General features: G+C 43.4%; 7 protein-coding genes across 9 annotated transcripts in view; 4 read left to right on the top strand and 3 right to left on the bottom strand.

Annotated features, from left to right (window-relative positions):
- The first annotated feature begins 148 nt into the window (after positions 1-148).
- On the top strand, positions 149-2,732 carry LOC125760849 (coiled-coil domain-containing protein 93). 2 transcript variants are annotated; one of them, XM_049421381.1, is made up of 8 exons: positions 149-382; positions 453-661; positions 744-1,203; positions 1,306-1,344; positions 1,415-1,722; positions 1,787-1,900; positions 1,966-2,171; positions 2,230-2,732. In XM_049421381.1, the coding sequence occupies exons 1-8, from the start codon at positions 299-301 to the stop codon at positions 2,625-2,627; spliced, it is 1,818 nt and encodes a 605-aa protein (XP_049277338.1). In that variant the 5' UTR covers positions 149-298; the 3' UTR covers positions 2,628-2,732. The 2 variants fall into 2 exon arrangements, with proteins under 2 accessions (XP_049277338.1, XP_049277339.1); XM_049421382.1 differs by lacking the exon at positions 1,306-1,344.
- On the bottom strand, positions 2,717-2,960 carry LOC125760871 (protein brawnin). Its single transcript, XM_049421420.1, has one exon. It carries the CDS (start codon positions 2,958-2,960, stop codon positions 2,757-2,759), a length of 204 nt encoding a protein of 67 aa, XP_049277377.1. The 3' UTR covers positions 2,717-2,756.
- On the bottom strand, positions 2,957-3,434 carry LOC125760870 (small integral membrane protein 4). The gene is made up of 2 exons (XM_049421419.1): positions 3,164-3,434; positions 2,957-3,098 (listed from the first exon to the last, which is right to left on the bottom strand). Exons 1-2 carry the CDS (start codon positions 3,318-3,320, stop codon positions 3,013-3,015), a joined length of 243 nt encoding a protein of 80 aa, XP_049277376.1. The 5' UTR covers positions 3,321-3,434; the 3' UTR covers positions 2,957-3,012.
- A 105-nt stretch (positions 3,435-3,539) lies between these two features.
- LOC125760847 (U3 small nucleolar RNA-associated protein 18 homolog) lies at positions 3,540-5,571 on the top strand. The gene has a single exon (XM_049421379.1). The coding sequence runs from the start codon at positions 3,610-3,612 to the stop codon at positions 5,557-5,559; it is 1,950 nt and encodes a 649-aa protein (XP_049277336.1). The 5' UTR covers positions 3,540-3,609; the 3' UTR covers positions 5,560-5,571.
- A 4-nt stretch (positions 5,572-5,575) lies between these two features.
- Positions 5,576-6,997, bottom strand: LOC125760859 (replication factor C subunit 3). The gene is made up of 2 exons (XM_049421404.1): positions 6,190-6,997; positions 5,576-6,114 (listed from the first exon to the last, which is right to left on the bottom strand). Exons 1-2 carry the CDS (start codon positions 6,778-6,780, stop codon positions 5,629-5,631), a joined length of 1,077 nt encoding a protein of 358 aa, XP_049277361.1. The 5' UTR covers positions 6,781-6,997; the 3' UTR covers positions 5,576-5,628.
- A 76-nt stretch (positions 6,998-7,073) lies between these two features.
- LOC125760848 (protein arginine N-methyltransferase 5) lies at positions 7,074-9,326 on the top strand. The gene has a single exon (XM_049421380.1). It carries the CDS (start codon positions 7,282-7,284, stop codon positions 9,163-9,165), a length of 1,884 nt encoding a protein of 627 aa, XP_049277337.1. The 5' UTR covers positions 7,074-7,281; the 3' UTR covers positions 9,166-9,326.
- A 3,691-nt stretch (positions 9,327-13,017) lies between these two features.
- The window catches only part of LOC125760843 (cyclic nucleotide-gated cation channel subunit A), a 97,958-nt gene continuing 95,299 nt past the window's right edge, over positions 13,018-15,676 (top strand). The window contains exon 1 of one of the 2 annotated variants that reach the window (XM_049421370.1): positions 13,018-14,781. The gene's annotated coding sequence lies outside the window, so the exon portion shown is untranslated. The remainder of the gene's footprint in view (positions 14,782-15,676) is intronic. The other variant, XM_049421371.1, reaches the window with a different exon arrangement.

Raw genomic sequence — 15,676 nt, 5'->3', positions numbered from 1 at the left:
TGTAATTTGTTGTAATTCAAATATTCGTAAGATATTTCGCACAGTTCTTGAAAGATGTTATTCAAATAAATGGCGAATAAATGCAGCTGTTTTTTTCATTTTTTTTCTCTTTTGTTATTGTTTATGTCGCGAGCTAGCTGTCATAATTGGCGTTAGTATTGGTGCAATACCTTGTTGATACCGCTATAGGGCGATTACACTTGAAGCACTGTGAGCCCACGGTTCATCTCGTTTCGTGCGTGTATTAGCACTTTTGTAAATCACTTCCAATCACAATTTACATTACTCCTAACCTACCATGGCCACAAAAAACATCTTTTCTAAGCATCTACCCAATGTGAAGCTGGCAACACGCTTCGATGCGGATGGTAATGAAATTCAGGTAAGTGGGTGAATCACAAGAAGCCATTTGATAACAACTTATGGTGTGTACATCCAATACCATTTCACAGGTTGAAAAGCGAGAAGACGAAGAGCAGAAACGAAAGGAGCAGGACATCATTGATACACTCGTCGGTGCCGGATACTATCGGGCGCACATACAGGGTCTCTCGTCCTTCGACAAGATAGTGGGCGGTATGACCTGGTGCATCGAGGCCTGTGACTATGACGTCAATGTGGATCTTTTGTTCCACGAGAATCTTACCATCGGCCAGAAGATGTAAGTATCACGCAAGAATCCTTACAAACTCCTAGCGGCATCGTTATTTATTCCACATTATATGCCATTACCTCATAAACAGTGCCTTGACGGAAAAGATAGTTGGTGTTTTGCCTCGAATGAAGTGTCCGTTTCTGATTGAACCGCATCAAATACAGGGCTTGGATTTCATCAACATATTTCCCGTGGTGCAATGGTTGGTCAAACGTTCGGTGGAAAATCGAAGCAAAAAGGCGGACACGTTGCGGAAGCTGGCTGCGACTCAGTTTCAGAACCATTTTACCCTTGAATCGGATCGCGAGTTGCAGCGTTTGCGCCTAAAACAATTAGCTTATCTGCAGGCAATCGAATCCAAGTATCTTCCCAAGCGACAGTTTAAACAACGTAAAGCAGCCGGTGGAGGATGGATACCGGTGCGGCCAAAGGATGCTACGGATCAGGAAATATCTGATGGGGTCCGATCTTTGGACGATGGAACCGAGACTGGCGCGGAGGATGAAGAAGAGGACGAGGAAGACGCAACAGTGAGTACTGAAAAGGAGGTATGAATTTTACTTTTATTGTGTGTAATTTAAATTAGTTGCCTGTTTTATTTGCTTTTTGCTATTCACATTGTTTTGTTTTTTTTACACGTGTTTTTTTAGCTTAATTTTGATGTTTTATTTAAAATGATCACAAAAGAGGTAAAGGTGTTTATTGTTCAATATCTTAACGATTATACTAACTGGTGTTAATGTTCTGTTCCTTTTATAGCACAACATTCCCGTCGAACTTACGGATGCAGACCAGTTAAAGTTGTCGAAAAGATACGATGATATCAAACAAAAGATTTCATCCGATGTAGTTGAAAACGTATCTGAACGAAACCGCGTTAAATCTCAACTAGCCCTCAAACTGGCGTTAGAGAAGAAACTTGAACTTGCATTGGGCGAATGCGCTCAGCTGCGAATAACGGTGCAGGAGGAAGAACGGGAACTACAGGAAGCTAGCGATCGTAAAGAAACGCTTGAAGAGGAAATAAGAAATCTCGACAACCTAGAAATTACTGAAAATAATCAAAAGTTTGTTGCTAGGGAATTTTGAGTGAAGATTTAATTTCTAAATTAATGTTTTTCTTCTTTACAGAATACTGGACCACGTCAAAGAGTTAGTTTTGAAAAACGAGCGCATGAAGAAACAGGAGACACAGTTTAAAGATAATTGCAAGAAAGAGTTGGCAGAACTCCAGCAAAAGATAGAGTAATTATCGCACCGTTGCCATTCAAATTAATTAAGTCATATTATTGTATTATCGTTGTTTTTAGGAAAGCCGAAACATCAACACCGGATGAAGATATGGTCGAACTTCAGCGCCAATTGGACATGGAACTGGAACGACTGAAATCGCTTCGTCTGCAGCTAGCAAAGAAGAACCGCTCGTACGTGGCTATCAAACGTCAGTTGGACACCGTCCCAGATCGTACGGAATTGGCTCAATATCAGCGAAGGTTTCTTGAGCTTTATAATCAAGGTACGATTTTTCCCTTTTACTTGCCATACGTAGGCAATAACGTTTACTTTACTCACAGTAAGTGCAAAGCATCGGGAAACAAAGCAATTTTACACGCTGTACAACACGCTGGATGATACTAAGCTGTATCTGGAGAAGGAAATGTCGTTGCTGAACTCCATCTACGACAACTATGCAAATGCCATGCAGACTCCGCATTCGCGCGAACAATTTGTGCAACAGTTTGAAACCATCGTCGAAGGAATTCGTGCAACGAAGGCAAAATTGAAGAAAAAATGTGACGACGAGAAAGCTAAGCGCGACGGCTTAAACGCTCAGTTACTTTGTCTAGTAGAACAACAGCGCAAATATGCAGCGACGGTCAAACAGCTCACGATGGAATGCCAGCGAAACGAGACCCTGATGCAGCATCTGAAGGTGCTAAAGGCAGCGCATGCCTCCACTCAGCAGCAATAGTGAGTGTAATAATTCTAGAACAAAATAATGGCATTATTCCGTATTTTTAAAGCCCTTAGGATTGAGAACTGAATATATACTCAAACTGCTACATGTCCAATCGATTATCGGCTAATGGTTCTTTTATTTCTAACGATTCTTGGAAGTGTCCATATTGTCCGGTTGTTGTGGCACTTCACGTAACCTTTGCATTTTGATCTCTCGTTCCACGTAATAGTTCAAGTCTCGTAGCGGGTGATAGTAATTGTGAACCACTTGTGATCCCACGAACATGGACAGCAAAGCGGCCGCCATGAAGGTCAGATACTGTCGCATAGGTACACCGGCCGGCATGATTACGCTTACGGTTTGCTAATCGCTAATTTCACCGTCTCTTGCACACTATCTACTTCGGTGAAATCGGTTCTAGCTGATGCAATCGTAGTTTTTCTTCCACGATTTCTTTCGCCTGCCGTTTTTTGAATGTGTTATCTGCAAATACAATAAGAAAGATTAGCACCAAATCCATATTTTACGAATTACTATAAAATGCTTACAGAAATTAGTTTCTCCAACACGCCAATGGATCATCGAAAATTCCAAAGCCGCTCCAAGTCCAAAGAAGATAGGCAAAAACCGATAGATACCGAACGTTCGTTTACCGGGCCATCGATCCAAAATTTGTTTCAGTGTATTGCTCTTCCGAATAATCATTTAGTTTAATTGAAACCGATCGAGAACATCGACCAAATTTTTGGCTAACAAATAGAAAACATTTATTTCTCCACTTTTTACATAATTGAATGTTGTGACGTTTGACGTTATATTTTGACCAGCCGTAACTGAAGGGATCTACAGTGTTTGTAGCCATTTCCAAAGGGATAAATAGGAATACAACACGGTGCTGTCAAAATTGACAATTCAAGAAACATTTATTTTCACGTGTTTTGTAGTGCGGCTAGTTATTGTGAGAAGTAGTCTTAAAATATTTCTGAATACAACCATGGAAAGCGATGATGATTTCGGTCACCTTACAAGCAACCTTGCTAGGGACCTGCAGACAAAAACTGGACAAAAAGACACGGTTCATGAAGATGATAAATCGTCCAGCGAAGATGAAAAACCATCGATCAAGTCAGAGAGTGACGAGGACGAAGTGGTACCCACCGTAGCCGCGCATACATTTGATGATGCATCTATAAAATCAGAACCCGAATCGCAATCTGACGATAATCTCGATCATGAGGCGCTAATTTCAAGCTACGTGCGCGCTTTAAAATCTAAAATGGGGTACAAGAATGCCGCGTCAAACGAATCGTCCGATGAAGATAATATTAAGTCTGAGCCGGAAACTGGCGATGATGAAAATCAGACAAGAAATCAATCGAATGCTGGGAAGGACCAAAATATGGAGAGTTCTGAAATTGCCGCTTCCGCGAAAAAAGGAGGCAAATCACCGGAAAAAGTAAAAAAGAAGCTGGCAAAAAAGCTTACAAACAAAAAGCAGATTAAACCTAAAATGCAGAAGAAATCGAAGAACCATGCAAAAGCGGTGAAAGAGGTGAAGATTGATAAACCCACTTCCAAGAAGGAAAAGATGCTGATGTCGCTTGTATTTGGCGGCAAAGCAGCATTTGTATCGCAATTGAGCACGCAGGAGAAGCAAAAGGAAAAAACAGCGCCTGCAACACAACCGAACGAAGATAAACTAAAAACGGGCGACAAACGGAACCAAAAACGATCTGCCATTTGGCACGATTCGGATGATGATGATGAAGAGGATTCTTCGAACATGAAGCGAAATAAGTTCTCTCAGCAGGAATTACCCGGACAGGTGACCAAACAAAGACGGCGCAATCAGTTCGAACAGATTGTTGGCAAACCCAAGTGGGCCGATCTGGATCGAGTTAAGGAGGTTGATTCTGACGATGAGATCCTTCAAACGGTAGGTCATGTGGTTAAGGGGCCAACCGCACAGGGACTGCCGAAAGGTACGATCGAATTGAAAAGGTTGAAGGATTTAAGCCGCGATGTGAATAACAAAGGAGAAATTTGCTCCATCATGTTCCATCCGACATCGATGGTTGCGATCATAGTCGGTAAAGGTGGCCTGGTGTCGATCGTTGCAGTAGATGGAGTTCAAAATGAGAAGCTTCACACGATCGGGTTGAAGAAGACGCGTCTCACTTGCGCCAGTCTGTCGCCGGATGGTAACGAAGTCATTTTTGGTAGTTACCGTAAGACCTTTCACATTTACGATCTAATCAGCGGCCACAGCGAGAGTCGTAAAATACCGGATAAGGATACCTTGATGATGAACAATTTTCGCGCATCGCGATGTGGAAAGTACTTGGCATCAGCTGGAGAATTTGGCGAGGTACATCTGATGAGCGCCATATCGAAAGACGTACTGCAACTGATCCAGCTGAGCTACACGTGTTCGTCGCTAGCATTTACACCGGACTCAAAATATCTGCTGTGTCACAGCACTGATACGAAGGTGTCCGTATTTTGCCTGCAGCAGAAGAGAGTAGTGAATGTATTTCAGGACGATGGTTGTGTTAATGGATCGTGCATAGCTATCTGTCCAAATGGGCAATATGTGGCTACCGGTAGCAGACAGGGCATCGTTAATATTTACACGATGGACGCAACATTGACCCAGCAAAATCCGGTACCGCTGAAGACCATTAACAATCTGACCACATTCATTGATTCGCTTTCATTCAATGCAACATCTGAAATATTGTTGATTGCGTCGTCAACAGTAAAAAATGCGGCAAGACTAATTCACGTTAAAAGTGGAACGGTGTTCCGCAATTTTCCGGTACAGATGAGTGGAATAGGGATGATAACGGCGGCCGAATTTTCTCCTTCCGGCGGGTATCTGGCACTTGGCACAAGAAAAAGCAAAGTTTCATTATTCAGAGTGAAATATTATCCAAACTATTAAGCAACCGTAAATAAAGTTCTTGGCATAAGAATGTAACAAACATCGCGTATATTGACTACCGATATTCTTTTAAAACTCATCCATGTCCATAGCCGACATTTGGTTTAGGAATTTCTTGTACAGCGCCATGAACTGTGCAACGAATGCTTCCAGATGAAAGATGTGTTTGCTGCCACGCTGCATCCGATGGTCGTACAGACCGGCATAGCTGAGGGTTTGCGTTTTCAAGCTCATGTCACAATTCTTCACGAGAATCTGCACCAAACCCTTGAAAATTATGTCCGGTGGTATCCCTTGGGACAGCAGCTCATACAGCCGTTCGCGAACAACCTCCATGCGTTGTGGCGTTTGCTCCTGCACGATCATGTTAGCCGTTTCCTTCAGGTACGTCTGCCAATCCATGTCGGGTATTTCCTGGTTCGCTGTGAAAGGATACTGCATTACTTTGCAGGCCTCGAGAGACAGTATAGCCCGGCGTAAATTGCGTTCGGATTTCTGTGCTATCCTAACCGCTAGCTCCGGTGGAATGTGGAGATTCTCCTTTTTGCAGATTGACTACGGATAAACGAAAGCATTATGTACACTTGTTAGCATTAGCATACAAAAGGTAGAAAATGCCCTTTGACTTACATTGATGATGGATACAATTTCATCCTCGGTCGGTGCAGAAACACGTATTCCGAGACAACGACTCTTCACCGCGGGAATGATGCGTGACGTCGAGTTAACGCACAGGATCAAACGGCAAGTGGCCACATACTTTTCCATCGTACGACGCAACGCATGCTGTGCGTCTTTCGTAAGCTCGTCAACCTCCGAAAGAACGATCGTTTTAAACTCACGCTGCCCCGATGGATCGATTTGCTGGGTTTGTGCGATCTGCTTGATCATGTCGGTAATCACCACGCGATCGTAAATACCAACATCGGACGGATTAACCTCGATGTGGTAGTTACTGCTTACGGTCATGATTTCGATTTTTTTGTTCGATGGTGTCGTAAAGTTCATCACTTCATTTCGCAGTCGCTCGACGCCGGAGCCATACAGTTCTCGCAGCAAACAAATGATGCGGGTTTTCTTCCCAGCCCCTGAAGGTCCGTAGAACATCAGATGCGGAAAGTCTCCTTGGGAGCACAGATTTATCAGTTGATTCGCTTGCGTTTTATGATAGTCGAGCTTTGATAGCTCCCGCGGACGATAGCGGTCAACCCACAGAGCCATCACGATGACCAGTGGGCACAGTAATATATTTTTAAAACAGAGATTTCCGCAGAATTATCTTCACTCCGATGCTGCTAGGACGTAGCGATGCGGCAAACACGGTTTGATTGGCGCGAATTTAACGTTGTTGACACCGCATTGACAGCACGCAAGCTCCCTCTAGAAACGGATAAGTACAGATTTTAAAACGAACACAATACCAAAATGCAAGATATAACTTAGTGGGAAAACGTACTTTCAGTTTTGATTTATTACAAAATATTTTTACGTATTTTTGCGCTCTTCGCTGTGCTGAAATGCGTCGATTTTGTGATTGTTTATGTTTTTCAACAATGACCATTTCGTAATATTCCACTGTGCAACCAAAACAAAACTGTCATTCTGTACTGACAATCATGTTTCACACGTGAAAAATAATCAAAAGCCGGCTGTTTGCAGTAAAATTGTCGACAATAAAACTTTGCTACATAATCTTTAGAATTCTCTACAAGAATTTCTACAATGGCAACGGAACATAAAGTGATTCCCTCCGTATCGCTATACCTCAACGCGGCCTGTGATCTGGCGAAGGAGATTGAAAACGCATCCAAGGCAAACTGTAGCTCCGTTACCGTACCCATCGTGCACTGGAACTTCAACCGGGAATTCGTGCGCGAACCGGTACGCTCGCACCACGTGCAATTTACGCGTTCGGATCTGCTACTTTCTTCTTCACAATGGGCCCATAAGGTGATTTGTCGGATCGGCGATAATTTGGATCTGGACTCACCGATCGACCATATTCGGAAGCAAGCGGAACGTACCATACGGCAGGAAATGTCGTTCGCCGAACATTTGGTACAAACTGGGTATCTATACACAAGGCTCACGAAAGCCAACTGTACCAATTTTGCACGAACGGTTGGTTGTACCATAACAAGGGGCACGCTGCTGATAGAAGTTCCACTTTCCAACCCAAAGCTTACACAGAATAGCTGGCGGCGAGATGTCGACGAGGAGGAACAGGAGGTAGAAAACCCTTGGCACTGGTGGAATAACTTCCGCACACATTCGGATGGTAATGCGGTTCTAAAGGTAGCGCTAGAACTGACGGCGGACGTGCCTAAACAGGATGAGATATACCGTTGGTTGGGTGAACCGATTGATGTCATCGTACTGCCGGCTAGCATTTTTCTGACCAATGCCAAAAACTATCCGGTACTCTCGAAAGCCCATCAATCGCTTGTGAATCTGTTCTATCGAACGTTCGGCTGCCATTTCATATTGAAGGCTAATCCGGCCGATGGCCATATCGCGCACTACGTCGACTACATCAGGTACACTATACAGCATAACTATATCAGGGATCCGGCCCAAGGCTATGAGGATTATCTTCAAAACCCTCTCCAACCGCTGTATGATAATCTGGATGGTGTGACGTACGAGGTGTTCGAGAATGATCCTGTAAAGTATATTTTCTACCAAAATGCCATCGAACAGGCGCTGCTTGATCGTGTACCGGAGGAGGAACGTGAAACGAAGACAACGATCATTATGGTTGTTGGAGGAGGCCGCGGCCCACTCGTACGTGCCGCCCTAAATGCTGCTAAGACAACGAACTGCAAGGTTAAGGTGTACGTAATAGAGAAGAATCCAAATGCTATTGTTACGCTGACGGCGCACATCAATGAACTATGGCTGGATGGAAAGGTCGAGCTGATTTCTACCGATATGCGTGAGTTTAATCCTCCGGAAAAAGCGGACATACTAGTGTCCGAGCTGCTTGGCTCGTTCGGTGACAACGAGCTTTCGCCGGAATGTCTCGACGGCGCACAGAAACATCTGAAGGATAATGGGATTAGCATACCGAGCAAATCTACCTCCTACATCAATCCGTGCTTTGCCTCGAAGGTTTACAACCAGGTGCGCACGCTTGACCGTAATATGCATAGCAAAGATCGAGTGATCTCTTCGCGCCACATGGAGCAAGTGTACGTGGCATATCAGAAGAACGCGTTCCACATAGACGATCCGCAGGAACTGTTTCATTTTGTCCACCCAAACAGGGACAGTGATCCGATCGATAACAACCGATATCAGACACTTCGGTTCCGTGCTTCGCTCGATTGCGTGATGAACGGTTTTACCGGGTACTTTGACACGGTGCTGTATAAGGATATCACGCTTAGCATTCATCCGTTTACGCATACGAAGGGTTTGATATCCTGGTTCTCGATGTTTATACCGCTGACTGAGCCGGTACAGTTGAAGAAGGGCGATGAGATAACGGTTCATTTCTGGCGCTGTGTTGCATCGCACAAGGTATGGTACGAATGGTGTCTCAGCGGACCAGTCGTGACGCATGTCCACAACATTGATGGCCGAGGGCATCCAATATGGCAGTAAACTCATTCATTACCTCAGGACGATTATTATTATCAAATAACGGGTTATATATCGCTTCAAAGAAGAAAGATATAGTGTTGTTTTATAAATTTAATAATCATCAACTTAAGTTCTTGCTGTATAAAATGATAAATACATGTTAAAGACGAAACAAACATAGAAATTTGTTCTCAAATGAAAGAAGTGTATTAAGCACGGAATAAGTATCTCCTGTCCTGTATCGCCTCTCCTGTAATTTATTCTTTGCAACTCGTGCTTGAGACAAAGTTGGAAATTTGAGGATCATCTCCTAGAAAACCCAGACACTGAGAAACTCTGAGAACATAGATCACTTTTTTTTACGTAGGAGATACTTAGCAAAAAGATTGAATAACTACTTTAATAGCTTGGAGTAGAGATTACCGAGGCATAATGATTCCGGAACCAGCATCCTATGAAGGCATGAGCTAGCAGAACTTTACCTCGTTTTGAAGAATTTCTTTGACACAAAAAAGCATCTGAAGCATCATGATCGGCGCGAAAGAGCCTTCAACAGGGCCTGCCGCGTCAATGCTGCTTTAGGAGTGCCACAAGGGAGAAATATTGATCCGCCTCTCTTAGTCATTTAAGTCACCTGCAGGTAGTCATCTTCTCTAGAGTTGTGCAAAGTGAGTAAGAGTGAGGTAGTGAGTTGAAACGTTGTAGTGAGCGAGTTTCGTTCACTCACCACGAGGAGTTTTCGTGATTCTTTTTTCACGTACTCACTCATGAGTGCAAGTATGGCGCCGTGGTAAGTCGAGTTCCAAAAAGAGTAAATACGTGAGTTGAAACGAAAATGTGCGAATGAGTTGAAACGAAACTTTAGATACACATCAGTTGAAACGGAATACATGTGTACAATATCCAAACTAGTCCAAGGAATATACTGTTCGCTTTGGCTAACTATCAAACCTGCATAAGCGAACAAGCGGGATAGTCTGAAGGACCTGAAACGGGCTACTTTTAGGATATTTATTATCCTACTCAGAGGTGGATCATCTACTACGCAAACTAAGGGGCCACGGTAGCACCCGAGGCTAAATTTTTGGCGCTTGTAGAGTTCAATATGCATGTCTTACAATATTGAATTACTTTACTTTTTTCTTTTGTCGGTTGTGGTTATAACGTTCAAGTATTTTAATTCAAATTTTTGAAATAAGTTTTTTTTCACTCTAATAATGCTTTAAATAAGAGAATAAAAAAAATCTATATATTTGAAATTCTCCTTTTTTTGAGAAATTTAGCAAAATTTTTAAATTGATGTATCTTAATGCTAATTTGTTGAAATAAGTTTCTTTTCACTAAAATAATGCTTTAAATAAAAAAAGTTGTTATTCTAATCTCTAATCTGCTCCTCTCGGACCTGCGGGTAATACACATTAGGACTTGCACCTAGTGCTGCACGAATAGTTTGAAGTTACGCCTAAAGAAATACATTGTCGTTTCGTTCTCTAGAAAATGAAATCTTCTAAACTCCCTGTCCTTAACAGTCAAAATTGTTTTAGATATATAGGAGTGCTTTATGACGATAAGTTGAGTTTCCATGCCCAGTTAGAGCGCATTGTCTAAGGGCTATGGGCAATCAGACCTGGTCGCCGTTAAGATACTATACTGTTCGGTCTGTTGTGGAATACGCATCCGTGGTGTGGTGGATTAACGCATTCACACGGTTACTTGACCTGGCGTAACTTGACCTGGAGTCACTGAAGGAGTTCAATTGTATCGCGCAAAGACTTTTCGTCACAGGACTGCTTGTTTATGCTTGTACTGGTTTTGGAACCTCTATTCAGTCCTCCATCCACGGCAGCATCCGAACTCCGACAGGATCGACTCCACCTGATCCAGGCAGCGAGGTCGCTGTGCTCCTCTACGTCTCCTTCATGGTGGGTCCGGTGAGTCCGGTATCATCATCACGTACCCCAGCCATCATATCCTTCCGGCATTGACAATCGTCAGGATATCGACACCGCCAAACAGCTCAGCTAGCTCGTGGTTCATTCTCCTTCTCCTATTGTGTTAATTGTGCATCCTATTAACTATTAAATGTGTACAAAAAAAGGCTTCAAGGGGGCCGCATACGGTTGGTTGAATTTAAGAATTAAATTAACAAACAAGCTTAATGTTCTCTTGCGTCCAAATTGCAAACAAAAAATTACATTAGGTTCGCACCCAACTTTGGCCTTGTAAGCATTTACTTCTCTTTATATATCATTATTTTTGTGGGACACGTATTGATGTCGGTGCATTAATTTTTTAGTATCAAATGCTAATACTAGAAGGTTTTAATAAAAAGATGGTTCAAATGCTTTTCATACTACATTCTACTCCAAAGAGATGATAAGCCTGGTCGTACAATTGACGGGTCCCCAAGTTCTGGCAAGATGTGCTAGTCATGTCATTTGAATGGTACTGGTACGAATCCAAGAAGTAACAACTTTTTTAGCATCTACCAAGGATGAGTTCCAAATGAGGTGAAATGATGGCCTCAGCCCGTAGGGCCATGTTTGAAAGTTAACGGATCTCCACCGTGAGTAATCGCAATAGACAACAATCCATATTTATTACACACAGGAAGTGTATTAAATGCTGCGAATATTTTTGATAAAAAATGTAAAGAATTTCTTGTGTTGTTCAGTTTAATTTCTTAAAAATACTATGATGATTTACTACTATAACGATGATATATTAAACACAACCATGTAGAGATTTGATCGCAACCTTCTGCATGAAACGACATCCCATGCAACGGTTTACACCTTTAATCTCATACTCAGCCCACTTGGCAGTTCGTCTGTTGGATAACTTTACCGCCAGATCACAGAGCCACCGATAAGGATAACGACCACTAATGACTACGGGTGATGATGACGTAGAACGACCGCAAAACATGTAATTCTCATGTTGCACTAGTGACTAGACTCGGGATACGGGAACATGCATGCTTAAAGCAATGCGCACGTACTGCCCCCTCCAAGACCAGACACACACACAAACAGTAAGGGCTCGGTTAGGGCTACCGGAACCCAAAAGGGATCATCCGATGGAGACCCGTTGTACCGCGTGTGCCGGTGGGAAACGTTCCACTGATAATGGATAACAGTGCTATTTCAACACTTTACGAGTGTTATCATTCCGTTCCGGAGCTCATATCACGCACTCACACACACACAGATATGGCCGTATTTTAAAAGGGCAAAGAAGGGAAATGGATAGCAAGAGCAAGAGATCGTGCATGTGTCTGCGTTGGTAGCCAACCGAACAAGAGCGCCCTTACTATGGGAGAGTAAGCGGCCTGCTGGCGCCTGTATCCCTGAATGCACACATCGCGTTCAATGGAATCATTTGGGTGGAGCGTGGGCCAAGAGGGGGGGGGGGGGGGTGCGGTTTTGGAGGGTGAGTTTCGTTCCGAACCGGATGCGTACGAGAGCGGTTCCTTGGTGATGAGTAAAAGGAAATACATAGAAAAAAACCCCAACAACTACTACCTTGCCACTATATGGTCGAGTGAGAAAAATAGCAAACGATTGCGTGAGCGAAATGCAACCCGCGTGGGAGATGCTGCGCGCAAGCTTGAGATCAAAATCGTGAATCAGTTCGGTTTCATCATCATCATCATCATCATCAAACCCAACAGCATCATCGTCATTCAGCAAACTGTTCGGAAGCCGTGTCTGCGCTCTCGGGGGCGCAACATCCTCCCGGCACAATCTCTCCCGGTGGTACAACGCTCTCCCTGGCCCATACATTATCCTGTACGGCTCTCCCGAGACGTCCCGAAGCATTTTTGTGGGCAAAGGGCATCACCACCCGGACCACCGTCACCAGCCAAGGTGCGGTACCGCGAGTATATTCGGCTTCCGATCCGAATCCGAGCCCGCGGCGTAATGATGATCCTCGTTGCTGAATGAAGGCACGATTTTGCCGAGCCGTCCAGTCTCCGATAAACAAACAATCGCATCGGCAGCAACCTAACCGAACCGTTTTGGTGCGTGTCACGGTGCCAGTGCTTTGGTGCGTGACCGTTAAAGTCGTATCGAAGTTCAGTGATAACAGGGAAATATAAAATTGAAATAAAAAGTACACTTCTGCGCTACTGCACCTTCTTGTCCTTCGGGGACACTCAAGCACGGTTCGTACTTTGTGCATAAATGTGTACGAATTAACAGACAAACGAATTAAAATTATCAGAAGCGAAAAAACAAAACCAAAAGTAGCTTTTAACGGATTTGTGCATTTTGTGAAGCAGCGTGGTCGTGTTAAATTTGAATATCGTTAAGCCCAACGGCTGCTGGAGCAATCTTCTCATCTGCAGCGTGCATTGTGCATTGTGAAACACGAAATATTTTGCAACATTTAATGCAGAAAAGCGGCAAAATAAAACGCATTCCACATCGTATTGAAGTGCATTTTTAGTACATCGTACCAACGGTTTCTTTCTGTGCATATTGCGTGTGTGTGTGTGCGTTTGTGTATGGGTGTGTGTTTGTGTGTGCACGTGTCCACCTCCAAGGCCACATTGGTAAAGTGGTGTTTCCCGTTCCGGGAGTAGGTCAAATTGGTGTACAACGTAAAGTGCAACCGCGAACCACTCACGCCACCATCGAAATGGGGAAAATTTATTGAAGAAAGTGGAAAATAGAGAGTGGATAATTAAATGCAACATAATGAACTTCTCGAAGGAAGAAGCGTTTGAGCGCTTTGGCCACTAGTGGTTTGCTTGAGGGCAGAAAAAAAAGCCCAGTTCACGAAAGTTCTACGACGGAGACACCCAGTGGGCACGCTGCAAAACCAATCTAACAAAACCCCGAGACATCCCCAAGCCCGGTGGTACAGCAACCCGTTCCCAGTTGCATTTGTGCTGCATTTGCGCGCCAAACACCCAACACCCGTCAGTGTTCCGAGTGGGTGGATGGGTGGGAGGTGTATGTTAAAGTTGGTGAAAATTTATGTACCGAAGCTATCCGGCCCAACCAGCCGGGACGAACCGTTTTGCATCGAAGCTGGTGTGTGCTGTTTGAAACCATCTTGCTGCTGGTTTTTGCTTGGCCAGATGCATCGTGTGGCATCTCTGTGTTGAAGGATCTGGGATCCGTTGTTTGTTGGTGATAGGTGCTGGTGGATCCTATGGTTTCAGCTTGTTAGTGAAATTGTTTCAAATTCCGTGCAGAAAGTTACGCTCCAAGTAGGTGGCGAGTGTGCGAATGAATTTCACAATTCGTCTTTTGATGCCCTGTTTTGGCCACTGTGTGTACTTGTATGCGAGGTAGGAGAAATTCTCCAGCGAGTGGATGTGAAGCGTAGCAAAGTTTCTAGCGTGGTGAAACTTGTTGATTAATTTCCACAGTTCGTAGTGGCAGATTAAACAGGAAATGAATACAAGTAGTGTACTGCTCGTTCGGTTAAGTTTCGTAGTGAGTGTGAAACTGGCACGAAAGTGAGCTGCTAGTGTTTGTAGCAAGCCGTACCTAAGCTTAGTGGAAACTATTCCATCTTCCGATTGTCAGCACTGGTTGTGGCTGTTCCGCCTGCCTACATCCGCCAACGGTTCGACCGGAGTGGACAGTATCCGGTGCAAAAACGGTGCATTCCGTGCAGCAGGTATGCACATAAACAAATCGATCAAAGCTGACCGTATGGCAGCACATCAATCATTTTATACTGCCTGGTGTTTTAAATGCCTAGTGTGGTCACGGCAAGTGTGTGCAAGCTGTAAAGGTGAGATCGTTATGATTTATTAACATTTCGTCGGCCGATTTGTCGGGCTGCGGCGGCATTACATTTTGATGCGATGATGATTTAATTATCTCCCGCTATTGCTCTATTATTACGGAACACTATTGATCAGTACTGGTTTGGGTTTTGCACTTTTCCGACAACAGGCTTTACAAGCCGCATGCATGATGTTATATGTTCCTCAGACACAAATGTCAGACCAATCAACTGCCATTGATTTGCAGTGCGATGAAATGGTTTGAAATGTATACCATTTAGTTATCGACGAATGATGGATGATTTTGCAGTAACGTGAGCTAACAATTATTTTAGCATAGCGTAAGCTTACATCGCGAGATCTTTCTAGGATGTTGTATAAAGCCTTTTTTTACACAGGAGAACACTAAGTTCGTTCATAATCTGGAATACTAAAGCTAAAGTAGTGACGTCTCTGCTAGCGATGTCTTCAAAATGTTTTGTGAAAGCCATGTTACTATCTACTAAGACACAAAGATCACGTAGTACATTTGTGCGATAAATCATTAATCTACTTATGTCTTATAGCAGGGATGAGCAAACTTTTAGAGCTTCGGGCCACATTGGAAATCAAAAGGTGTTGGCGGGCCACAATGCTGGTTGTAGCTTTTTTTCTTATTATTGAATGTTGTAGGACGATCTGAGTTGGTTTTTAAAGTAAGGTAATTTTTGTTTAATATAATTGTAAATTTTTCGAAAATAATTTCGTTAAAATTATATATTGTTGACAAAATGTATTTTACAT

Source organism: Anopheles funestus, chromosome 2RL (genome assembly GCF_943734845.2).
Source record: "Anopheles funestus chromosome 2RL, idAnoFuneDA-416_04, whole genome shotgun sequence".
NCBI lineage: Eukaryota > Metazoa > Arthropoda > Insecta > Diptera > Culicidae > Anopheles > Anopheles funestus.
The sequence above is the reverse complement of the archived record's forward strand: the minus strand, read 5'-3'. Positions and strand labels throughout refer to the sequence as shown.